The 27,722-nt window shown below is 37.5% G+C and overlaps 1 protein-coding gene across 12 annotated transcripts in view; it reads left to right on the forward strand.

Annotated features, from left to right (window-relative positions):
* Positions 1-27,440, forward strand: part of hnrpkl (heterogeneous nuclear ribonucleoprotein K, like) — a 29,418-nt gene extending 1,978 nt beyond the window's left edge. The window contains exons 2-16 of one of the 12 annotated variants that reach the window (XM_079814542.1): positions 797-907; positions 6,278-6,375; positions 6,463-6,519; positions 7,380-7,423; positions 9,404-9,476; positions 14,663-14,776; positions 14,903-15,031; positions 15,191-15,501; positions 16,816-16,869; positions 18,420-18,462; positions 19,649-19,664; positions 19,847-19,879; positions 20,010-20,077; positions 21,027-21,196; positions 26,571-27,440. In XM_079814542.1, coding sequence (XP_079670668.1) covers positions 847-907; positions 6,278-6,375; positions 6,463-6,519; positions 7,380-7,423; positions 9,404-9,476; positions 14,663-14,776; positions 14,903-15,031; positions 15,191-15,501; positions 16,816-16,869; positions 18,420-18,462; positions 19,649-19,664; positions 19,847-19,879; positions 20,010-20,077; positions 21,027-21,196; positions 26,571-26,601 — 1,302 coding nt within the window. In that variant the 5' untranslated portion in view covers positions 797-846 and the 3' untranslated portion in view covers positions 26,602-27,440. Of the gene's footprint in view, positions 1-796; positions 908-6,277; positions 6,376-6,462; positions 6,520-7,379; positions 7,424-9,403; positions 9,477-14,662; positions 14,777-14,902; positions 15,032-15,190; positions 15,502-16,815; positions 16,870-18,419; positions 18,479-19,648; positions 19,665-19,846; positions 19,880-20,009; positions 20,078-21,026; positions 21,197-26,570 lie in introns of all 12 variants that reach the window. The other 11 variants (XM_079814544.1, XM_079814538.1, XM_079814546.1 and 8 more) reach the window with 11 other exon arrangements.
* Positions 27,441-27,722: the final 282 nt, after the last annotated feature.

The following is a 27,722-nucleotide window of genomic DNA, read 5'->3' on the forward strand; positions in this document are numbered from 1 at the left end:
GGCAACTAAACCCAAAGAGTTCACAACATTTTTTTATTACAATAATGTTATTATTATAATTATGTAATAAGACCATCCCAATCATAGTTATTAATGTCGTGCATTGCTGTTTGAGCTGCATGCTTTATTACTGCGTTAATTAACCTGACCAAACGCATTCTTTATGTGATAAATCAGACACAAAATAAACATATTACAACTTTCAATTGCATAAAACAAAAGGCTGCAAATGCACAAGCGAACTTGACTCTGCTTGTCATGAAGGTGTAACACCTCGATCAGACAGAACATGTTTCTCAGGTTTGAAAACGCGAGGTGGTTGACGATTTTAAATTTAGAAAAGAGGGTTTTTTTATGTTGCTAGGCAACCCCCGAATCAGCTGTCCTGTCAGTCTAATCAAGGTAACTGTCACCATAATGGAAGGTCCGCCTCTCCATTCGATTGGACAATGCACATAATTTTTTCTTTATAATTTTAAGCCTATATGACAGAGTTGCGCTACACATGTTGCACTTACTTGTATTATCGTTTTCAAAGTGATTCCAGTCATATATCAAGCAATACAACATGGTGAAAAGTGTGCAATTTTAGTGTCACAGCTGGAGGCCTAATTTTCTTATCGGGACCGATGATGATAACATTAAAAATGAACATACCGGCCGTTTCCGATATGGTGACCTATATATTGTCGTGCATTCCTAGTATTCATTAAACAAAGATATTTTTGATTTCATGTTGATTTTAAAAACAGTGTATTTTCTCCATTGTTTTAACACTCAACACACTGTCTCTTAGAGTTACCCGTCGAGGACAGCCTATTCCATTTTGACTGCTGGCTGAAGACAATGGAGACAAAAATTGATCAGCAGGACGAAGAGATCACTTTCAGTAACATTGACACTAACGGTAATGTATTGACACTAACGGTAATGTCTCCGAATAGAGTGCAACAGTGCCCGCCCACTTTTCTGTGAACCTTAGTTGTGGAGGTTTCTTTTTACATAGGGATTTAAAAAAAAAAAAAGGCTTCGTTAAAGGCAGGGTAGGCAATTTTTTTTTGTTGTTGTTGTTATTTTGAAATTCTGTATTCTAAATGTATTTGTAGGCCTATATATATCTAATGCCATAAAATGTTCGTCCAATCATTGCATTCAGACCGAGTGTCATACCTCTGCACACCCTGCTCATGCAGACATTGCATAGCATGAAATGCTCTGATGCCGTGCGGAGTTAAGGCCTGTTCACACCGGGACGATTTTCGCGCGTGTTTATCGCCGACGTTTAACGCCTCGTGACTAAACAATGGGCGCCAATGTGAGTGTTCACACCGACGCGTAAAACGCCAGGCATAAAAGCGTCATTTAAAAAAAAACGCCTCGGGTTCGTTTTTTATTTTGACGCGGCGCGTTAAAAACTGGCCGACCAATGAGATCAGCGCTTTTGTTCACGTGCCTGGAGCTGCTGAAGTGACAGTAAAACACGACTTGGTGGCGCTCAAGCACAAAATCGGTCTTGCCGAGCACACATTGATACGACGAAGAAGTAGTAAGTAGACAAAGAAGAAGATGGGCTGCTAATGCTGCTTGCCAGTTAGCAAAAAGTGTGTGAATGGTTTTGCCATAGACATAATATATCTGTGGTTTTGGCAAGCACGTAAATACTGTCTCTCTTCTTCTTCTGTGTGACAAGCGAGTGTCAGAAGCGTAAGTGCCGCAGCACCACCTTGTGTACCGGGAGCGCATCTACTGAATGTGCACGTTCACTCGGCGCATCGCCAGTGGAAATCGCTTGGGTGTGAACACTCAAGAGGCGCCGAAAAACGTCACGAAAAACGCTGGCGATAAGCGCGTGCGATATTCGTCCCGGTGTGTACAGGCCTTTAGACGTCAGTCACCGAGCACCGCAAATGAAACAGCAGCCTACTTTTACTGTTCCTTCTGAACCAAAACTCTGTAACGCCATAACTATTGTAATAACAAGTATTTATGCATTTCAATAATATCATGTATTAATTGCTTCAATGAGCTCATTGTTTCTGCCTTAAATTAATACATTGTTTAAATAAATACATTGTTAGCTAACTGCATGCATTTTTGAAATGCATAATTTGGACAAAACTATTTGAAATATGTATTGGGAAAAGCGCTATACAAATAAATGTGAATTGAATTGAACATCAAAATGAATCTGCAGCAGTCAGGTGGTAGAGGTCAGTGCTCTTTAAAGGGATCCCATGGTGTTGAGACTTGTATGGCTTAATATAACATAAATTATGTACGATATTGGTGTGTCTGTCTGTGTGTGTGTGTGTGTGTGTGTGTGTGTGTGTGTGTGTGAGAGAGAGAGAGAGTTTGTGTGCACGTGTGTTTTAAATGCAATTACAAAGCAATTGATTGGTTTTGTTTAACTCTGAAACATTTTTCGAGTTGTGTTGTGGTAAGAATAGCTATAGGTAGCGCCAGTTGATTGCCGAGTGCAACCATTCTACGTCATCAACCCAGAAAGCAAACAAAATGGCGCCGCCCATTGTCCAAATATATAATGGATTTTTTCAATAACGTGGATCTTTCATGGGTTTTCTACTACATATTTCAGTAAGAGACATAATTTAAGTTATATTAAGCCATACAAGTCTTGACACCATGGGATCCCTTTAAAGGAATAGTTCACCCAAAAATGAAAAGTCTGTCATCATTTACTCACACTTAAGTTTTTACAAACTTGTATGAATTTCTTTCTTCTGTTAAACACAAAAGAAGGTATTTTGAAGAATGTCAGTAATCAAACAGTTGATGGACCCGATTGACTTCCATGGTATTTTTTCCCTACTACGAAAGTCTATGGGGTCCATCAACTGTTTAGTTCCTCATATTCTTCAAAATCTCTTCTTTTGTGTTTAGCAGAAGAAACAAATTCATACACGTTTGTAAAAACTTAAGTGTGAGTAAATGATGACAGAATTTTTTGGGGCAACTATCGCTTTAGGTTGTTTATGCTCAGTATTGTAATGTTATGTGCTTTGAGACATGAGGTAGTTTAAAGTCGTCTCTCATGACGCTTTTGTTTGTTCCCTGCTGTTCATGTCTTTTGAAGGAGGTGTGGCTTTGGAGAGTGCTCTGCAGGGAGGGTGGGATCTTATGCTTTCAATGCAAGCTCACATTGTCTAGCCTCCCTGAAAATTCCCTACCCTACCTTTAAAGCATAGGGATGGACATTTTTGTCCGTTTTTTTTTCTCTCTTCATTTCGAGCTTTTGCCAGGCATGTCCGTCATGGCGACAAACACAGGCAACTAAAGCACAAAGAATTCACAACATTCTATAGTGTTCTCATTATAATGTTATGTTTGGCAGAATGGCGCTACACATCTCACTCTTAACTGTATTTTTATCTACTTTATCAAGTGATTCCAGACAGCCTGCGTGTTTTCTTAGCCATCGTGTGTGAAAAAGAAACATCTAAAAGGAATATGACTGTCTCAAATAACCCAATCATAGTCAATAATGTTGGCCATTGCTGTTTGAGCTGAGGCCGACGAGTGAATGAACCCTGTTCACGTTCATATCGTTTTAAAGGGGTCATATAATGCAATTTTTGTACAAGTTAATTTGATTCTTTAGTGTCTAAATGAAAAGTTTGTAATATAATTTAATAAAAAATTCTCATTAGTATTGTAAGAACACTAATTTTACCTGGTCAAAAACAGCTCTGTTTTCAGCAAGCCATTTCAGTACATGTGACTTTAAATGATAATGAGCTTTGCTCACCCCGCCCCTCTGTTCTGTGGGGCGTTTTGACACAACACATGTGGAGTGTTGCCTTGACAACAGTTGAGGGTATATTTTGGATTAAGAGTGGCAACGGGAGTCTCTGAGTGCAGCCATTTCAATTTGAACCGGAGTCGGACCCCGAACAAGATGACGCCCCCAACGAAGTTTGACAAATGAAGGTTTCTGACGTTTATAACGTTTCTGAATGGTTGGTTAATGAAATGTCATCTTTTGATCATCTTTGTACTGGCAGGATAACGTTAGCGTAGTGAGATACGAATGCCATGTGTTTACTGATACGTTAGTTCATTGACAGATTGTAGTGTTACCATGTTAACTTTATCACCAGCGTTTATAATATAACAATTATAAATACAAATAACTTGAAACTTTATAAACAAAGTTAAATTACGTTTATGCTTATTAGGATCGATAATTCATCTTGCTACTTTGCTTCTAGGGCTGTGCGATATTGAAGAAAAATGCTATCTGCAATATCCTTGTTAAATAATTCGAAATCCGATACGATATTGCTTTAAATGTGTAAAATCTATTCAAATTATATTAAAAAAAATATTTAAAATCTGAGAATGATACATTTATGTGTTTCACATTCTTTCTGGGAAAAGAAGGCATTGACAGTTCGAGCGTGTAAACAAGACACGAAAAAAAGAATAGCTTGTGCGCACGTTTTGGTGTGTGTGTCAGACAGCACGAGACTGCAAGGAGTTGTTTTTCGCAAGTTATTATGTTTAATAACTCTTTTTAACGTCAAGCAAGTCACATAAGTAACAGTCGTGTGGCCAGTCTATTTCACGCTATAATCGTTGACCTAAAACTCAATGTTTAAGTAGCCTATTAAAATCATTCAGATATTGGGTGCCCTTGCGATGTACATTTGCGATATTTCGATATATTGTGCAGCCCTATTTGCTTCAGATGATCAATGCAATCAATCTCAGTTCTAATCGCAAGAAAGCATGTCAAAATGACTATTCCCAAATTGTGAATGTTTTGTTAATCCAAAAATTTTAATTCTGCATTTACTCACTCTCATGTTATTTCCGCCCATCACGCAAGCATTTAAACGTCAGTGTTTACTACAGTATGTGTGTCATTACCGTATATATTTGTTCATCGTGTCTCTTCAGAAGATTTGGATTAGACCACTTGATTGATTATTTTTACGATGCCTTTTTTGTATATTTTAAGTTTTAGAGGAATGGACTTTGAAAATCTTATAGGTTTGAAACAACATGAGGGTGAGTACATGGTGACATAATTGAAATTTTGGGGTGAATTATACTTTATAAATACAGTAAGCTGAGCCTTTGATAAAACTAACTTTATATTGTGAATCATTGTTTACATCAACAATACATATCGCCACATTTTTTAATCGCGAAATCTCAATATAACAATGTATCGTTATACCCCTAAAATAATTGTTTATTTCTTAGCTGGCAAGTGTTCAGTGAAGTGATTGATGCCCGTCAGTGTGTCGATGTTTTTAGTTCTAATATTGCAACCGACAGCCAGCCAAATTTTTGACAGATGTGATAACATGCATAAGGGCTGGGAACTGTTTGGGTAATTCTAAAATGTGCTGATAAAACAAGATGTTATAAATGCTTTTTGCGTAGTTCATTATACTACTTATTTTACGGAATTAAGTTTATTTCATGGCTTGCTTAAATAAATGACATATTACAAATTACAGAGACTTACATGTTTGGCTTGTCATAAATTCATTGACTTGAAAATCAAGTTTGTTTGGTTTTTTTTGATGGTTGTTTTTGTCTCTTGTAACAAAAACCTTTTATTTAAACCCATGGAAAAAAAATGCAGATCCTGTTATAAATAATAGTGAAATATCACTTTTTAAAACCATTGTTCCAATATTACCCCTTAGTAGATTTGTATACATAATACTCACACACACACACACACATAATGGAAACAGGCTCTGTATTATTTGCAGTGGTTAATGGAAATCGGTGGGCACTAAAATGTTCTTTTGGTGCGAGTTGCAAGTTGAAATTGCGGAGTGATGGCTTCAAAATGATTATATATCATCGAAGCATATACCTCACAGTTGGTCTGTCTTTAAAGATTTATAAGTTATCATTAAAAATCAATTCCTCTATGAAGAAAATGAATGTGACATTTACTTCCAGAACCTGACTGTTGCGCTCTTGGCCCAAAAGCTTTAGCTTTCAGCACAACGTGTATATGATTGATTGTTAAACTTTAAAAATGTAAAAGTATTTTCTCTGTTGGTCTTCTTTCGACTCCACTATATATTAATACATTTGGATTTGAACCTAAATAAAAGGCATTATTTGTTAAACTGCTTTCTAGATGTCCGCAAATTTTGTGAGAACTTCCTCCACTAGTGTCTGGTTATTTTTGGAATTCCATGGTGACACTTTATCAGAACGAGAAGTTTGATCAACAGGAATGTTAATTGTTGTTTTAGGCTCAAGTGTCAGATTTGTGTTCCCTCAGGCAAGCGCCCCGCTGAGGACATGGATGAGGAACAGGCATTCAAACGCTCCCGCAACGCAGATGAAATGGTGGAACTCAGGGTGCTTCTCCAGAGCAAAGTGAATAAAGCCGTGCACATGCACTTTTCCTCTATTTCTTCAATAAAGATGATGATTAAGATTTTAACAGTGTCATTTTGTGTTTAGAATGCAGGGGCTGTGATTGGAAAGGGAGGCAAGAACATTAAAGCCTTGCGCACAGATGTGAGTATTAAGACCATGCTGCTTGCTTATCATGAGCTTTTAAACAATGTTCTCTAATGGTCAAGTATTAACAAGACTTCTGACAACATCCTTTGACCAACAGTTGTTTTCATGAGCATTTCAGCTTTATCAGCCAAAAACACGAATCAGTCAGATTTGAAATTCCACAAATCAAAACTCATGACACCAATCCGCCCATTAAAATCCTCCAAAGATTTTTATGCATTTGATCCTGAGGGCAGATCTTCCGTTTTGTAGCTATAGGTTGGCTCATTTGGACAGACAAGCTCTCTGAATGGGGCTATTTTGTGAGTCTTTGACATTGTGTATTAAAGGGGAAGTACTTCTCAACTTTATATTGTTGAAGGCATTCTCTTTCACTCTCCCCCACTTCGAAAACCCAATTACAGATGTCTTGACTCTTGAGCTGACCCATAGTCCTGTATGAACCACTGTTGCCCAGTGGTTCTACATTTAAAAGTGTCTTCAGATCTGTCCAGCCCTGTTTCTTGTGCATTCTTTGCCAAGTCTCTTCAAAAAAAGAAAAGAAAATTGGACAGTAGATTAATGAGTAAAGCCTTGTATTCAATTAAAAATGTATTCCTTCTCCCCCTCTTCCCTCTCCTTTACTTTTTTTTGTTTTTGGCCACCTTCCTCCGTTGCCCATGTACTGGATCGACTTGCCCCTCCTGCGTTGCCCACCTTGATGTTGGCCCAACCTCCGCCCCTGATCGCCCGCCCGCCCACCTGACACCCCGGTTGGCCCCGCCCATAAACGTGCCCCTCCTTAAATGGGCACCTTACTTGACATCATGTGATTGAATGCCCTTGCCCAATGCCAACCTCCACGACCAATGCAGTACAATGCCAGTGTATCAGTCCCAGACAGCAGTGGCCCAGAGCGGTATGTCCCACCAGTTATTGCCTCACTGCCTGATTAGAAAGAGAACACATGTCTTTGATAACCTGCCTTCTGTTTCATTTTAACATTTTCACACATATAGTCCCCCTCCCCCTTTTTAAGAAACGTGTATTGTTCCATTTAATTTGTATTTTTTTTTTGTATATATTTATATATATATATATATGTCTTCTCTCCTCCCCCAACACCCCCATTAAGTCTTTGAATATAATTTGCGAACTTTCTTTGTTGCACAGAATTGTATGTAATCAATCACTTCTCCTGGCTCAGATGGAAAGAGACTGCACTCATATTAGTCTCTGCTAAATGTGTGGTTTAGGGGTGGGCGGTATGACCATAATGTTATTTTGGTGCACATTCAAAAAAACAAAAACAAAAAAAGTTTTTAAGTTGTAATTCCGCTTTTTGGATAATTGAATGAATTAAATGCATTTCAAGCTAAAGGTACCTTTTTTATATTTAAATTTTTACTTGGAACATAATGGATACAAACCAAAATATCAGATTATTCTTAACAAATGATTAAGTCTGATAGCAAAAACAGCTTTAATGTTTGTAAGAGGAAAGACTCAAAACAGTATAACTAATATTGTAAAATTGATAATCTGTGATCATGCTTGTAAAATAGGCACACCTGTGACCACGCATCAGTTGAATTCAATATTAATTTGAGAAGTTGCATCATTCCTCAACAACCATTTTTCCTACTCTGTATTTTATTGTAATGCACCGAAATTTTGCTAATCAAAAATATGTGGCTGAAACGGCAAACAATTATTTTCAGTTTTGGCCAAAATAGTTTTGGAGGGCTGAAATCCTTCACTGCAAACAAAATTATTCTATAGAGTAGTGGTTTCATTATGAACTTTAATATTTCATTCTAATACTTTAATGTAATTTATCACCTGAAAACATGACACCCTGAATAGCTTCAAGTTCAATTACCATAATTTAATTACAGCAACTTTATTTTAAGTTTCAGTTCTCGGCTAAATGAAAACTCTTAATTTCAGTTTCGTTGTTTTGTGAAAAAATTTATTTAGGTGCATTACTCCTTGGTCCTTGCGGTAACTTAAAACAGTTTGTCACATTAATGCGTGCAAATATAGCTGCCATAATAAAGTGAAATATCTCCTATGCATCATTATACTGCCCAGCCCTAGTTTGGATGATTATTTTCGTTGTTGATGATACTGATGGTGAACTGAAAAGCCCATCTCTTTTTCGCTCTGTCCTTGTTGCCCCCAACCCCTGAGCCCCCCTCACTGTTCACAACATCACTGTCCATGATTCTGAGCTAGTGCCGTGGCGCGGCCCTCTCTGTCACTCATCACTGTTGTCTTTGATTTTTCTCTGGTGCTGCATTTCCTTCCCCTTGTTTTTTTTTCTCTCTCTTAGCCCACATACGTTCTGGTTCCTAATCTGCAAAAATCTCTCATTCTTCCCTTCCCCTTCGCCTTGTTCTTTTGCTGCTTCTGTTAGTTTTTGTTTTAGTTTCTCTCGTCGTTGAGAGAATGTGACGTGCTGATGGCACCATAGAATTGCAAGAGACTTTTAATTTCTTTTTTTTTTTTTTTATTTCTTTCTGTCTTCTCCCAAATGATCTGGTGGTGGGATAGTGGTAAGCAAGCCTGTCTTGCTCTCTCTCTCATTCTCTCTCGGCTCGTGTAGCCGTGCAGTGCCTGTTCAGTCTTAGCCCTTCCACTGTCGCCCATCTCTTCAAGGCCTGTATTAATTGAATGTGCGACAACTGAGTGCATGTCAATTGCCCGTATCTCAGTCCAGTGTTGGAAGACTTAAAACGTGTTCAGCAGCCCTCTTTTTTTCATTTACTTATTTTGGTTGAAAGTGTTATTTCCCCCTACTTCTTTGCTTTGTGGTATGCAGCAGGGCTCAGGATCTAAAGTTTTGTATCCGTTTGTTTTGCTTTTGTCTTTCATTTCACTTGATGTGCTGCTACAGTATCCTGAGTGTGAGTGCAGATATAGAGACCATTGGTGAGATTCTGCTGAAGATCATCCCTACACTGGAGGAGGTAAGCTCAGTACCAAACTCAGTATCAAAGGTCTTAAAGACCATATGAAATCCAAATTAAGAGTTTTGCAGGATTTAGTCCATATCTGTTAGCTTTGAGTTCATCTATGCGCAAGTCTACTCTGATAGTGGATCGAGGAATCGTTTGATTTTGACGGTTATTGTTCACTTGAGTCTATTTTCATTAGCACAAAAAGTTAATCAGATTAATTGTCAAAATGACTTAAAGCTGCACTGTGTAAATTTTAGCGGCATCTAGCAGTGAGGTTGTGAATTGCAACCGCTCACCCCTCCCTTTCGAAGCACGTAGACTATAGTTGTATAGAAGCTACGGTGGCCGACACAGGACAAAAGCCGCTTTTCCACCCTCGGGCCGATTGGTTCTCATTGCGTAACCGTTCTATTAAGTGCCGATCAAGGCCATCTGGTACGGTTCTGGTTTTGTTTTCCACTGCGGGGCTGATAACAGCCACTCTTTGGAATGTAATACAAAAGCATCATTCGTTTCCTTGGCAACACAACAGTTTACTGTTGATATGAGACGTAAATAACGACCGCATTATAGAGGATGATCAAATATTTATTTAAATTGTATTTAGGGATGCACCGATATGAACATTTTGGCCGATACCGATAACCGATAATTCTTAATATTTGAAAGCCGATAACCGATATATTGGCCGATAAATCTAAATACAAATTTTAATAAACTCTGAGAGCCTGATTACAAAAACAAAAGGCTCACCATTAAAAGCCATGTCCCAAACACTTCAACATAAATCAAACCTATACACTACAGTAGCCTATTTGAACCAGTGTGAGATTCCTTACCTTTTCAAATTAATTTTACACTCCTATGGCCAAATTTTTTTTTTAACACTTTACAATAAGGTTTAATTTTTGTTAGTATTAGTTAACCAACAATGAATGAACAATACTTCAACAGGATTTATTAATTTTAGTTCATGTTAATCTCAACATATTCAGACCCAAAGTTGTGTCTTTTAACATTAGGTATGAACTATGAATGGACTGTTACAAAACACAAACATTTTATTACTAAAAGAAACAAAGGTTATTGCTCTCTGTTTGTTCATGATAGTTAATGCATTAATAAAATGAGACCTTATTTGTAAAATGTTACCAAAAATTATATTGTCTAAAAAATAAAAATAATATACCTAAGTGATGCAAACAAGTAATTGAACAGCATTACTTAGGCTGCATAATAAAGAATCAGAATGCAAGTGCATGAAATAACCTCCGCACAGACGATAAAGAAATGGTTTTAATCAAACCATATTGTTGATGGAAATGATACGAGAACAATAAAAGTGCTAATTATAAAAGATAATGCTTCTGTGTTTTTGAAAAAAAAAATATGTTTAATATTACAGTAATAGTAAACATCTGTAATATTAGTCTAGTCTATAGGAATAATGTTGCTGTTTGAGAGCGCGCTGAAGCTGGAGAGAATGAACGAACAACCATAAACTGAAGCGCTTAGAAGTTTAATTAACAACTAAACGCATCATATATGAGAACAATCAGATATTTATACAAAATAAATATAATATTATAACTTATATTAGCACAAAATCACGCATAGGTGAAGGGTTATAACTCCTGTGGATGCTCTTCCCCTGTTTGAGAGCGTGCTGAAACTGAAGATGATCACCGGTACAGTGAAGCACTGCGGGTTATTGACTTAACCAAACACATCCTATATGACTTTAATCAGATGTTTATACTACAAAAAAGTAATATTACGACTTACATATGCTTAAAATGACGCGAATGCACAAGCGAACTTGACTGTGCTGGTCAGAATGCGTTGTTGACGCTTCCCACAACAGCGCGCTGAAAAACAACTAAACCCAGAGAATTCACTACGTTTTATAACAGAAATATTCTCATTGCAGTGTTATGTATAGGACAGTCCCAGTAGTTATTAATGCTGTGCATTTCTGTTTGAAATGCGCGCGCCGGTACAATGAAGTGCTTTACTGCATCGTTAATTAACTCAACCAAACGCATCCTATATGGGATTATATGCACAAAATAATAAATATAATATTACAACTTACAATGGCACAAAAGGCTGTGAATGCACAAGCAAACTTGACTGTGCTCGTCATGAAGGTGTAACTCCGTGGGCGCGCGCTGAAGCTAAAGACCGGTACAATGACGTGCTTTACTGCATCGTTTATTAACTCAACCAAACGCATCCTATATGATATTACATACACAGAATAATAATAAATATAATATTACAACGTACAATGGCACAAAAGGCTGTGAATGCACAAGCGAACTTGACTGTGCTCGTCATGAAGGTGTAACTCCGTGGGCGCGCTCTTCCCTCAACAAACGCGCTGAAACACAACGCTCTTTTACAGCCTATTCTATCATTTGATGTAGATTATAGAAGACTTGCGCTGCACATGTTGCACATAACTGTATTTTCCTTTTCGAAGTAATTCCAAACATATTTAGAGCAATTCAAACCCATCATGGTGGAAAGCGCGTCTGTCTCAGCTGAAGGAAATAATACATTATCTATCGGCTTGACTATATCGGTCAAATTTTCTTATTGGACCGATAACGATAACATCAAAAATAATCATTTATCGGCCGATAACGATATGTTGCCGATATATCGTGCATCCCTAATTGTATTATTAATTTGTGTTTGTCGCTCAAATAGCCAGCTACATAGAAACTGGCTCAAGTGGAAACACAACTGGAAACGTTCCTTACCATTCTAAGAACCGTTCGGCCCAGTGGTGGAAAATTCTAATGAAGTCGTCTGAGACCGCATTGAGTAGAGTTCTGTAGAGCTGTTTGTCTGTTTAGGACTACTGTAGAAACATGACGGTGCAAAATGGACAACACTGTTAAAATACACAATCAACCCTCTACAATGCGAGTAAATCTTCACTCTGTGCGACAAAATATGTCATTAGCCATTGGCTAATAAATACTTAGATTTTACTCGCCAGTGTGTGTGTGTGTGTGTGTGTGTGTGTGTGTGTGTGTGTGTGTGTGTGTGTGTTAGAGGTTAAGAATAAGTTTAGCATAGATATATTTTCACTCGCTGAACACTCAGTGAAACAGTTTCGCTCTCTGTCAAGCGATCAGTCTATTTCAGTTCAGTTCAGTGGATTTTTGCCATCTGTTGTGTTGTATCTGGAGCTGTTATAACAAGCGAATTTCTATTATCTTCTATCTTCACTTGATCATGTAAATGGGCAGCAGAAATTCAGAGCATTGATTGGTGTTTCCATATAAGTTTTGCCCAGTTATTCACAGGATTTTCAATTTCGTTTCGTAAAATCGAAATATTAACATAGGCCGAATAGACATATTAACAACTATAATATGAAAAAAAATATTTTTTTATATATATATTGAGTTTAATAGGAATTATGGAACAGTTTTTGTCATTGTTTGCAACCCATTTTTTGTAGAATAAATTATTCAAAGTTTCAACAAGTTGCGTATGGACGAGTGCGTTTATATCCATGGACTTTTACCTGAAAAACAATGTCTAAAGACATAAGAATCGAAGTTTAGCACAACTCATCAGAACTAAGCAATGTTAGGGCAGGTTGAGCTCGACTTGTTCTTTCTGCAGCTTTCTCTTCTTTTCTCAACGGTACGGAATGGCACCATTTCTTCAACCAAATAGCGAATCATGAATAATGTCAACTATTGCCTAAACCACATGAGAAAAGGATCGCTACTTGCAATTAAAATCTAACTCCAACTCTTTATGCTTTTGTCTTTTATGCCTGTGTTTGTGTGTATTTACTTCAACATTATCTGTGAACATCACATGTAACCTGGATTCACATTATCACATGTTCACGCACCTGCAGCGTTTCTGACAGCAGAGAAAAAAACTGAATAAAATAAAAAGTGATGTGGGTTAGTCTGGAGCGCAGCCTGTTGACCGTTAGATCCGCGGCAGAAAACACCCTCTCAAGCCTTGCTTTCGTCTTGCTCTGCAGCGCGAGCCTCTGCTGACTGGGCGGCACGTGCGCCTTCTCAAAAAATAAATAAATCTTACTTTCAGTTAACAGTTAAACGGTCAATATGAGCATCCCTAATCTCACATACTGAAACCTAGCAGTTAATTAATAATAGGCTAATCAGACACACACACACACACACACACACACACACACACACACTAAATCCCCCATATGTTTAATGGACTGTCCCTCTCTGTTTTTTTTTCTCTCACGGAAGACAGTAAATCATAAGCAATGATTATTGTGTTTATAGTTCATATCAAACACCATATATGCACTCCTGTAACTTTCACCACAGCAAAAAAACAAACAAAAAAAATTGCGGTTATGACCTCCCACCGCGGTAGGCATCTCATTACCGCAATATTTACCGCGGTTATCGTCACACCCCTACACAGAGTCGACATGCTACATGTAAACCATATTCAAATCGTCAGCATATGCAAAGAGATGGAGTTTGTTAGTCGATCTGCTGAGACATGCTACACATATATAAATTATTACAGTGCAACAATTTACTATAAAACAAAAAGTACGTCAGACTTTGTGTTCCCAAATGCACGTTATTGAAATCTGCACATGAAGAGACAGTGTGTGAGTTTGTGTGGAGCTGAGCTGCAACAGAGCTGATCTGAGACTGAAGAAACGCATAACCTGCACGCATGTTAGTAAAGCGTCGCGCTTCACCCTTAAAATCGAAAACTGAAAAGCCTTTGTGATTTCGCAATAGCACTATACTGTATTATGATTTTTAAATGGTTTAAAAAAAAATACATACATACATACATACATACATGCATACATACATGCATACATGCATACATGCATACATGCATGCATGCATGCATACATGCATGCATGCATGCATACATACATACATGCATGCATACATACATACATGCATACATACATACATACATACATACATACATACATACATACATACATACATGCATACATACATGCATACATACATGCATACATACATGCATACATAGATACATACATAGATAGATAGATACATACATACATATATATACACACTAGGACTGTCAGGATATCTCGATTATATATAAAGCTGTGGATGTGACTAAATGTATGTTGGTGTGCACGTGTCCTTAAAAATGATTTTTTTCTGTACATTTGGCAGTATCAGCACTACAGCGGGACTGACTTTGATTGTGAGCTGCGTCTGCTGATTCATCAGAGTTTGGCCGGAGGCATTATCGGAGTCAAAGGTGCCAAGATCAAGGAACTGAGGGAGGTAAGCAGAGTGCAAAAAATACCATGTTGTAAAATAATAGATTTTGAAACCAGGAAGCTTAATTTTTTTTGTTAAGCTGGTATAAAAATGTTATTTCTCTGATGGGAAATTGTATTCATTTTTAAGAATACTCAGACTACAATCAAGCTCTTCCAGGAATGCTGCCCCCACTCCACTGACCGCGTAGTGTTAGTCGGGGGTAAACCTGAGCGTGTGGTTGAGTGTATCAAGGTCATTCTGGAGCTAATTTCAGAGGTGAGATAATGACGGAGATGCAAGGACTATTTTGTTTGATGTCTTTTATTATACAGCTTTCTTCTCATTTGACATTGTAGCAACATCCACAGTTTATTTAGATAATGTAAACATTTTGCTTCGTAAATAAATCTTTTATTTGTCCTGTGTTATCTTTAGGCCCCTATTAAAGGTCGAGCCCAGCCCTATGACCCAAACTTTTATGATGAGACCTATGACTATGGTGGCTTTACCATGATGTATGAAGAGAGAGGGCGACGGCCTATGGGTGGGTTCCCGATGCGAGGCCGTGGAGGGTTCGATCGCATGCCTCCCGGCCGTGGTGGTCGTCCCATGCCCCCTTCCAGACGAGATTATGATGATATGAGCCCACGCCGTGGACCACCTCCACCCCCACCAGGGAGAGGAGGACGTGGGGGCAGTAGGGCCCGAAATCTGCCTCTGCCCCCACCACCACCACCTAGAGGAGGGTATGTAGAAAATGTTGCTCGTTGTGCAGCGTTTTGCAACAAAGACATCATTATAATGATAATAATAAGAACTGTAATCTGTAATATCTTGTTTTTATTATTACAGTTGTTAGGGGTGTGACGAGATCGCAACAGAGCCTGATCGTGTCTGATAAATGTAAATGATCTTGTAGAATGCGCACTCAGCACCCGTTCGAAAGCAAACACTAGCTCACTTATTCGCTCAAATTAATCGTTCAATCATAGTTTCTGAAACAACTTCAGGACGATGTCACTTAACATTGGATAAATTTCCTGAGGTAAATGCAATGTTCACAGTTTGTTAGTTAGTCATAATAAATAAATAAAACACTAGAGATGGGCGTATTTACTTATAAATGTACTTAGGCTACTTATAATATTTTGTTTATGGAGGAAGGTGTTTATGAAAACTACCTAATGTAGAAGTTATACAGACTTTTCATTTTTTACAATAGCCTGTCTCCCAATATCAAATGTATACTGTGTTTAGTTGTGACCTCCTCTTAGCTCTTGTCTCTGTTTGCACTTTGAATATTGAGAGAGTACTTTGATTATGGTTGCACTTATTGTTTGCACTTAATACAAATAACAAAAATAAATAACAGTTTTTTCTTAATCCTGTTTTATTTCTATATGTTCAATTTGTGGAAAGGCGTTGAATTAGGTCGTCACACATGGCCACAATCAAAAGTTCTGGAAGCCCATAATTCATATACTGTAAGGTCTGAAGATACTCATGTGAAATCATACAGGAGAGAAGCCAGTCAGTTGAGTTTGTGGCAAAACCTTTTACAATGCTTGAGTATTGTTGTCTTTTAATGCATATGATAATTCATACTCTGAAAGTAGAACTGAAATGACATTAATTACAAGATGATTAGTTAAAGCATTTCAAAATGCACCTGCAGACTATTTTTCCAGTCACAAATTTTGTCATTGAGTATTTCTATGGTGCAAAAATCTCGTCTCGCCTGGTTCTCGTGAACCCAATCTCATGTCTCGTGAGCTAAGTGTCTCGTCACACCCCTACTGTTGTTGTGTTTGTGCATGTTCAAGTGCCGGAAGCCCTGGTGTATTTGTTTATTTATGTGTTGCAATCAGGTGCCTTTTTATTAGCTTTTTCACAGCTGTTTGTGTTTTAGTTGATTATCAATGATATTGATTGTTGAATGATGTAAATGAGGGAATCACTGCTGTTTCTGTGAGTTCTCTGGAATCATACCAGACCAACTGATATGACCAACACATACCATGAATCATACCAGAATAACTGATAATAATTTTTGTTTCCAGAGGTGATCGGTTTTCCCACCAGAGCTATCACAGCAATATGGATGACAGACCAAAGTAAGTTACCACAAAAGCAGTAGATTTAACTGACCTACAGCCTATTCACACCAAGAGAGAATGAAAGAAAGCAGAATGCAAAACTTGCGAGTTATGAATACTTATTGACCTGAACAGAAGTAAAATTTCTTGGCACATTTGCTCTCGGCAATATGTTAAATTATTATAATGTTCAGTTAAAATTTTGAATCAAATGACAAGACTTTTTAAATTTTAAATATTTGTTTTATGTAGGGCTGCATGATTCATCGAAATAAATCTGAAATCGCGATTTGGCTTAGTGTGATTTATGAAATCACCGTTTTCTTTTAGGTAAATATATGCACAGCGTGTTTCATAGTAATGAGCAGCAGTGTAATTGGAGCACCTCGATCGGTTCAGTAAATGATGCTCATCTCTGCAAAAGAGTTTGAGGCGCTTATGATGTGGATTTGAAAAGCAAAAGGTGACAAACATTACATGTTTTACTCAAGTTCAAACTTCATAATGTCAGTCGAGTGTTTGAATAAGAAGCCACTTCAGATCCTAAATGGAGTTATCACAGAATGAGGCAGACAGTATATTATTTTGTAGTATTCTATACTATATTAATGCTTTGCATTGCATTATAAATATACTTTATTCTTAAGAAAATACACAAGATGGCTTGAAGAACAGATAAACCAATAAATTCGTGTGTTTTTTTGTCTTCATGTTTAATAAGTCAAAGCATTCCTATCTTTTTTTCATTCAGCTGCAGCGATAGCTGGATGTCTTTGTCCAAATTAGGGATTTTCTGGAAAGTCATACGTTTTGTTTCTTCTGTGAGGCATATTTGGACTGTCTGCGTGAGGGCGCCCTCTTGCTTCCAATATGAATGACAGAAATTACATGTGTTTATAGCACTCAATAATGCTCACACCACCTTCTATTGGGCAAAAATATATTTTCTCTAAAGAAATTTGAAGTAAATGTTGGAGAAAAACATGTATTATGTATAATAATTATGCATTAGTATGTGTAGTGTATTGAAGTGTTCCTGTATAATGATTTATAGTTATAGGGCACCCGTGTCCCTGACAGCCTGCATGTTAATAAATATTATTATATTATAATTATTCTTTTATTAATAATTACATTTATTTATTTTTAATAATGAAATAGTGTTGATGATACTATAGTAATAACTCTTCTTTAATATTTTTATTTAGTAGTAATAATAATTGTATTAATAATAATCGTTATATATTAGTCATATTGATATATATAAGAAAAAACTTGTCAAATTGTGTAGCCCTACAAGCAGGCACAACAAACCTGGTCCTCTCTACTATTTTTCTTTTCTGTTTTTAATTTTTTTTTTTTTATAAATAACAATTTTAACCAGAAAAATCGCAATTGGTCCCCCCCCCCCCCCCCCCCCAAATTGTACAGCCCAATTTTATGTAATTGGTGTGTGTTATTGTCTCTCTAAAGATATATGGCCTCTCAGGGTGTTGGGTTATTTCAGAGCTTTAAGATGCGTGCCCACTACAAGCATATCAAATTAAGCATGTCTCTCTTCCTGTAAGCAGTGACCGAAGGGGGCGACCTGGAGACCGCTACGAGAGCATGGTGAGGATAAATGAATGTGAATTTGTATTTTTGTAACATATACTGAGAATCATCACTTGATTGTCATCTATCATTGTAAAGGAAAGTCTTTTTCCTTTCATTAATGGGCACTTTCAGGAAAAAAAATGTGGAATGGCTTATTCTTTCTCTCTGAAGTGACAGTGTAATAGATGCATATGTGAAGCTCTTATGCCTAGTGCACTGGTTTGGCCTGCTGTTGCTTGGCAACAGATTTTTGAATCACTTGTTGCCTTGGTTACCAAGCAGCAGTTAAATACGTTGGTGAAAGCCATCACACTCGCCAATGAACTTTGGGCAACGCAGCTCTGAGTGAGTTGAGCGTTCTGGAAGATGGCAAGCCTGTCGTTGTCCATAGAGGATCAGCACATGCATGTTGAATTCTGCTGTAAAAACTGATAGTTTAGACTCTAATTGGATGGGCTGCTGTGATTTAGCCAATATGCTCAGCTGGACCATTCGCAAAAAACGAATCCAGGTGTTGTTTTTATAATATCAGTTTATCAATGATCTATTAATCGTGTATAATCTCAACGATATAATAAATTCTATAGAATAGTTCTTTATATTTACAACAACAATATATTAATTCCATTTTGCAATAAAAAGCCCGTTTTAGAACTATTAAGGTTTTTTGGCATTCTGGCAAATTCATGACAAACTAATCCATTTTTCTCCTTTGATTCCTGATACAATAATGCTTATTTTTTTCTAGTACAGTAATTGTATTTAATAGAAATCGTAATGCAGTGAATTAAATATTGTGAAAATTTTTAAATGAGATTACAGTAATGAAAATTAGGGCACGTGCTTAAATGTCATGAAAATGTCACAATGCAATGAAAATCAGTTTAATTATTTATTGATCATAGTATCTTACAACATGCTGTTGCCACAGTTAAAAAAAAAAAAAAAAGCAATATGCTATACAAGTATTTTACATTGGTAAGGAGTGTTAGTTTTGTGGTGAAGCAGTGACCTAAAACCCCTTTGAGCATGGTAAAGTCACTGTATTGCATGACCTCGAGTGGTTTCTTGCTTTAATTTTAAGTAAACGTGTCAGATTGGGAGCTTGAAGAATCTGTTATCCATGTAGAATGTGCTTCAAGTGTATTCTTGTGCTCTCTGAATTGACTCCATGTTTTTTTTCCCCCATCGTTGTACACAGAGTGGAGGTGGATATGGTGAGTGTTTTTCAGCTTGCACACACGCACTAGCTCAAGGTTACCTCCAGTCAAACGGAGCACTGCACTCCTCTTGATAGCATAGTGTTTCCTGCTTTTCTCTCTCTTTATCCTTCACTGTCGTAGCTCTTATATCTGGATCACCTTTTCCATCTTCTTTTCTTTTCTTTTTTCATCTGAAGACAATAATTCTTCTTGGGAGCCCTTCCAATCTGGTGAGTGTGTCAGATACTGTGATAATGGAATATGAATTATATATTTTAATCATGCTTGTGTAAGGGTGTGAATGAGAGGCCTAAATATAACTATAAAATGCCTGAATTACTGTATGATGTTTGTCATCAGGTGGTCGAGGTTCTTACAGCGACATCGGTGGGCCGGTTATTACAACACAAGTGACCATCCCTAAAGATGTGAGTTTAAAATGAAATGACATGCATATTTGTAAAAATATGCAAGGTTATTATAGTTTGTGCTTCCATACTGTTTTAAAATGAAATCTCTTTTTAGATTTTAGTTTTTGAGTTTTATTTGGTGGTGCACATAATAAGTGAGTGGAAATAGTAGGGAGAAAGACGAGCGGGTGGTAATGGGAAATTACCTGGGCCAGGTTGCATGAAACCTCTTAAGTGGTTTGACTTAAAGGTATCCCTAAGGGGAAAAAATCCCTGAGGCAAGGGATTTCTTTGCCTTACCTAATGGTTTATACTAAGCATTTCACAATAGTTTCTTGCAAAACACGGCAATGGAAAAGCGGTTGCTATAGTTACGAAATCCACGAAATGTATAGTTGCGCAATAAACAGAATATAATGGACCACTGACTTTTAAATGAAGTTTAACATTTACAAACTACACAGCTGTACTACAATATTTGAGTTATGGAGAATATTAAAGGCCGTCTGACGGACAACACGGAGTGTCCTAAAATTCGAGCACATCTCGTCCAGCTACGACACCGTAGGATGCTCAAAAAGACGCATACATGCTAGGGTATCACATAAGGCTACATAATACATTTGTCAAGTTCAACTAAGTAAAATTTTATTGGCAAATTGTGTCATCTTCCATTAATAATGTAGGCAGCAATTCGATTTTGCTACTTATCGGAGCCGGATGTGATGACATGCGGACGGTGGTAAAGGTCTATACCCAGCCCTAATTCACACTCAGAATACTACCTTTGAAAAATAACTGTTTGTTTTTGTTGTTTCAGTTAGTTTTTCAACCAGTTTTTAGCTTTAGTGGAATGGCAGATATTTATTTTATTTCTTTTAACAGAAATACTTCAACTCATTTGTTTTAGCATACCATAATAACCCTGAATCGTACTAACTAAAGCTTTGCTCAATTCGTGTTCTAGCTGGCTGGCTCCATTATTGGGAAAGGCGGACAGAGGATCAAGCAGATCCGTCATGAGTCGGGAGCATCTATCAAAATTGATGAGCCTCTGGAGGGCTCAGAGGACCGGATTATTACCATCACAGGCACACAGGACCAGATTCAGAATGCCCAGTATCTATTACAGAACAGGCAAGTCTATCACCTATTCCAGCACTTTACCACAACCACATCTTGACACCTAACCATCATGTGTCCTGACCAGGTGCGACAAGTTTCCAGAAACTTTTCTGTGCTCAATGAAACCACAAAAATGCTGTGCTGAATCATAGCCAATCAGTATGGATTTTGGCCCGAACCATATAGATCTGCCGGATCTCAATTCCTAAGGCTAGTTAGGACAAAAAAAAAATATTTTCATCTGCTTTATCTTGTCATACCTGGATTGAACACAGTTATACTTAACAGCCAAACAAATCCTTGTTTCCTAAGTATACGAAGTCTTGTATTTTGTTGAAATGAGGGGCTTTCGCACCGGAGGAAAGTTTTCATAGTTCCTATAACTATTGGCGGAAGTACCTTTTTGGTGTGTTCGCACCGCATGAACTGGGAATGATATTAGTTATAGGAACGCATTTTGGGGGGACTAAATTAGCTCCTACATCAGAGCAGGGTCTAACCCAGCACAATAGGAACTACCAGTGATGTAAATGTATGTTAATTGGCCGAACACATGCCATACAAAACACTGGTATCCGCCATTTTAAAAAGCTGTGTAAACACACGGTTTATGTATACTTATTCTGCAAATTCCACCAACATGGAAAACAGCTATAGGTGGACCGGCGCTGAAGTCCAGGCTCTTCTCAACCTTTACTCTGAGGAAATCCAATGCGACTTTGAAGGGACCTAACAAAACATGATTTTGTATTATTGCTACGTTAGTGACATTGGGCATCAACCACACGGCAAACGCTATAATACTATAATACTGTTTACTTTGTTTAACGGTTCTTTCTAATAACGCATTAGATAGCACTGTTGAACAGATTGTAAACTAATGAAGACCGAGAATGCTGAGAACTGTGTGCGTCAAAGTCTGCCGCACCGTCAAAATACAAGTCCCGCACAGCAACCAGAGTGGTACGACGTTGCGGTTTATGTCACTTTAGAGTTCCTACCGGCGGTGCAAATGCATCCAGGAAAATGGCCCTAGGGGAAAATGTTGTTCTCTGGGGACTGCCCTGATGGCTAGATCCTATAGCTTAGTCTACGCTACCCGGTGTGAAAGCCCCTATAGAGGTGCTAAAAATGCTAATCCAAATTGCCTGTCTCTTTTTGCATTTGTATGTGGAACTAAAATGTATTTTCAGTAGTTCTACACACTTGCTTCATGCTTCATATACATTTGAATGCTGTTTCATGCACTTCTCTTTGCCTGACCTTTCATATTTTTTTCCTTTTGTGAAATGTGTACAAAAGGGTTTGTTTTATTAGTTCCATTTGGGATAGAATCCAAACATAATTTACAGAGGGGCAAATGAGTGGGACCCAGGAGAGTGGAGTAAACGCTGGCTTGCTTCTGTGTGGAAGACTTGTGATTTTGTTGTTGTTAGTTAGATAAAGTGACAACAAATCACAGTCTGCCCTACAGCACAGGCCCAGCATCATCTGCCCCTACCCTCAAACACATTTCACCCACCCTAACTGAAGAGGCCTGCCAGTTTAACCTACTCTGACTAACATCTGTACTCTCATCTGACCATGTCTTTGCTGGTTTATACTCTGTCTGAAATCAAGCTGATTTGAAGTCTCTCTGCTGTTTGTTGATTCAGCATGGACAAACAGAACGTAAACCAGCCTTTCTACTTTCTAGCTTTTCTAAAAGTTACATGCTAGCGTAACTGCTTTCTAATGCATAACTGGCTAAACTGTCTGTAACCTGCAATGATGTTCTCATGCAAATGAAACACTTATTGTTCACTCTTATTGCATGGATATTCAGTTAAGAAGTCATTTTGTTAAATTTAATGTCAGCATGAAATCAAAATTGACTCTGTTTTACTCTTCTTAATGAATGTGGTCTTACTGAGAATGTTTCAATGCACATTAGGGGTGGACGTATAACCAAAATCTTAAGTAATTTTATCTCATGATAATGATGTACATCACAATATAGTTATTTTTGCTGGAAATAAGGTTGTAACAACCAAAATTTTAGATACCATTGACTTTTCACAATTCTCAATACCAATTTTGATATCACAGCAGTTATACAATTAAACAACAATTATAAACAAAGTGTCTGCTCTGCTCCATAAAGCAGGAGTCAGATTTCCCTTGTCACATGAAGAGAGGAAGGAGAGATGACGTACACCAAAACCTCCGCCATTGTTTTGTCGAACAGATCCTGAGCATCATTGACAAATGAATTTCATTCAAAAGAGATTTCAATACCCTGCATTTATTGATAGTGGCTCCCTGATGCCTGTAAATTATAGGCCTATACGCAGATTATGCGTCATTGCACATTCAAAAGTGAGTGTGCATACGAAAGCGACTTCAATACCCTGCATATTGACAACGGCTCCCTGATGCCCCGCAAATTATATACAACATCCCTAGTCAACGCTAGTGGCTAAAAGTCAGAGCCAGTTGCAGGTAATGGCCAGTCGGAGTGAAAACACAAGTAATTTTCAGAAAATCAGATAGTGAATGATATGCACAGACTGATTTTTAAGCCTTGGACACACCAAGTTGACGTCAAAGAACTGACTGTGTTGTCGCCTCCCGTCGGCTGCGTCTCGCCCAAAAAGCTGCGCTTGAACACACCAAAAGGACTAAAGGCGACTGTCACCTAGCATGTGCGTTCTGTAGCTGCCTGTAAGTAATGTTCATTTTGTTAACGAAAATATGACAAAAAATCGGTCTGTGTTCTGTCACGACTCACGAGGTGCTTGTGCGGTTTGTGCGACTAAATCTGCCATCAATCCTTCTCAGTGATGAACTGCGATAAATCCAAGCATGGATCTTTGCACCAATCACTGCACTAACGCAACCTCTGTGTGTTTTTTGCTGTTATTTTAGTGAAATTCCACATTACTTTAATGGTTTTCTATTGTTTTAAATTTGTAGAGAAGTAAGTAATTAGTAAGAGAAAACTAATACAGTAGCTAAGAATCAATGTATATTTTATAGTGAAGTCTATGTAGTGTTTTATTTTTACATTTATTCATTCAATTTCATTCTTAAATGCTAATATACAGCTCTGAGCTGCCAGTGTAAATCTTTATATATATATATGTATTTTATATTATACAATACACTAGGAATGTGTACAAGGTTTTTTTTTTTTTAAGTAAAGTTTTAAGTTTAAGTAAGGCTTTTCAATTCTTTTAAGTAAAATAAAGAAAGAGTATTGCAATAAAAAAAATGTTCTCTCCTTAACCTCTTTCTGTTCCTGTTGCTTAAAAATAGAATAGCAAAATAGTGACAAGCCATCAGAACCGAACCGAACCGAAAACCGTGGTTAAAAACCAAGGTATGTATTGAACCGTGGACTAGCTGTATTGTTGCATCCCTAGGGTCGACCATTATTACCTTGATTTGTGCTTATAGGTGAAAGAGTGCAACAATTCTGATGAAATGTAAAAAATACATTTCTCAAATGACAATAATCGTATTGATTTTATAATAGAGCAAAATAATTGAGATTATCAATGCAGCATGACGAAAGATTGTGAATAGATTTTCATTGAAGAAAACTAGACTAAAAATACAAGGCATTTAGTCGACTAAACCTTGACTAAACAAAAACAGGACAAGGTTGACTAAACATGATAACTAAAAAGCACATTTGACACAGGACTAAGACCGAGACTAAATAAAAAAATGGGTGACAAAATGAACACTACCTGTAAGCAAATATCTGTCTATATCAGCAGGTATTAATAGTCTATTTTTGTAATTCAAAAAGGGATACTGAAACTAGGACTGCAGATAAACAAACCCTAAACAAAGCAGTGCTTGCTTACCATTATGAATATCACACCGAGAAAACTAAGCTGACTGATGCTCAAAAACGGGCCAAATTTGCCCAGCGGCCGACCGTCGGCTTGGTGTGTCCTGTCCTTTAAGTCTCAGACTGTGATTGCATCCCAGGCTAGGCTTGCTGCGATAGTCGGTGTTGCACAATGTTCAGCCGCAACACCAGTTACATCACTTTCCCACGATGGCACCACCCCCCCACGTCGTTTTGATAAAAAACATTTTTTTCATGTATATTAATAAAAATAATTTTGTTCAGTCAGAGAACAGACTTAATCACTACGCGTGAGCCGAGGAATCAGATTTTACCTCAGATCACCCATTTCGCCATACTCCTAACTGACAAGACGATGGCAGAAGTTTGTGGTAGTGTGTGATCAGTCCCAGTCTTTTAGTATATGCCAGTTTTTGTCAACAAGTTGATGTCTTAGTGTTTTAAAGGGTACATAACACACACAGTTTCTGCCAATCTCATGTCAATCTTGAGTACCTATTTAGTAGTATTGCATCCTTCATATATCCGAAGAGTCTTTAGTTTTATCATAGTTATAAAAGGCCGATACACTGTACCGATTCTTTCCAAAAACAGCAGAGCTCGGGAACAAATAAACACACTTACAAAACTCTTTTCCACTGCTCTGGAAAAACAAACTGCATCCACGGTTTCCTTAACGCTCGGTTATTTGGGAAGCCAACCAGAAACACACTTCTTTAGTGACATTGTTGATTTCGTGGTCTAAAAACAAAATGACAGCGCTGCCGACAGCTTTCGTAACCTGAACGAAGCTTGTTGATGGGAGAAGTGCCCATACAAGGAATTCCGCCCTTTATGACGTCACACAGGGTCATACTCCAAAAAAACATTCCGAAACGTATTCGAATTCTGAAGGAGTGTATTTGGCACATAAATACTCAGTCATATGTCCAACTTGTCTTTTGGCCATGTTTAGCATGAGAATCAAAATCTTTAACAGTCTAAATAAGCCAGAATGGATGAAATAGCATTACCTCCCCCCTACAGATTTTAAGTCATGTAGTGTTTCCAGCTGTAATGCTAGCCGATCCCTACCTAATTTGAGCTAAAGAATCCAAATTTCTGATGTGCATTGGAGTAATGGGACTGACTTAAATGGCACCAGTAATGTGCACTTGAATATCCTGTTTCACTCTGAAATAAGAAAAGTATGAAAATGTTTCATGTTGACTTTAATATCTGTTGCATGCTAGTATGAGTAAACCTTAAAGATGCTAACGGAGTCAGGAAACAACCTTAAAATGCTCTCATAAGTAAATCAACATGTTTAGTTATCTTTCTTGCACATTGTATTGTGAACTAGAGGATGTATCCATGCATTTGTGAATACTGTATTTACTTTATTATAATGCTATGCATACAGTTTGTTTTGTATTGTTTATTGTAGCAGCATTTTCAGATTATAAATCACTTGGCCGCTGGCTGAACTGTCCCAGCACTAAGAAGTTTTGTCTCCGTTTTCACCCGTGTCATTTCCTCTTTCAGCGTGAAGCAGTACTCTGGTCGGTTCTTCTAGAGGTGTGGAGATCGAAGCCAAACTGCCATACCCATTCACTTCAACTTGTTTTCAGAACCTACATTCCGCTGCTTCTTGGGTAGATGTGCTCCCTGCCAGTTCTCCTAACAATATTTTTTAAACAACATATTTGAGGGAAAAGTTTTCTCAAAAGCAAGTGGATCCTCTTATTTCTTTAACATATTCTTTCTGCACGCAAATTTTTTTTGTCCATTATTGATTGTACCGTTTCGTAAGTAGAGGGAGCCCATCTGTGATGTCCGCTGTTGGCCTTACCAGAGCTGCATGCTTAGTCTGTGCAACATGCAGAATGTAATCTTATGTGTTTTTTGCCAATGAATTTATTGTCCCATTATCTTGTTTTCTTGATGATGAGACTTTTTGGGAGAAGTGTAAATATTCAGTTCAGTTTTAATATCAGTGCAGTTTTATTTAAAGGGTGGACATCTATTTTGATTTGAAAAATGGAAGTATTCAGGGTGGAAAAAGGATTCATTCCTGAAGGATTTTTTTTTTTTTTTCTCAACCCGATTTTCCGATTCGAAAAACTTCAAGAGATGATTGACCGTTTGTACTCCATTGACATTGGGATCCGTTAAATCTTGCTGGCGCTTTTGTACGTCTGTTTGTAAGCATTTTTACCATTTTAGATGGATCTTTCTAGACTCCTTTCTCTCCACAGTTTTTGGGGAGGGAGGGGAATAAAAGCTTCTCTGTAAAAAAAAAAAATTGTGTGTCTTCCATGTTCTCGTATATCTTTCTTTCTCTCTGTCCCCTATGGTGTTTTTGTAGAATGTCCTGCAAATCAAAAAATAAATAAATAAATAAAATCTGTGCCACCTTTTACTAGAACTTGTGTGTTTGTGATTCGGTTGTAGTGCTTTTCCAATGAATTTCCATTCAAGAGATCCAATTCAAATGTGAGTTGTTCTGTTGAGACGTGGAGTATGTCTCTCGTGATGGAGTTGTAGAGCTGGTGTGTGCACCTTTTAAAGGGATAGTTCACCCAAAAAAGAAAACTGTCGTCATTTACTCACCCTCATGTTGTTCCAAACCTGTATGAATTTCTTCTGCTGAACACAAAGGAAGATATTTTAAAGAATGTTTGTAAGCAAGCAGAT

The sequence above is a fragment of the Gobio gobio genome, assembly GCF_949357685.1.
Source record: "Gobio gobio genome assembly, chromosome: 4".
Lineage (NCBI taxonomy): Eukaryota > Metazoa > Chordata > Actinopteri > Cypriniformes > Gobionidae > Gobio > Gobio gobio.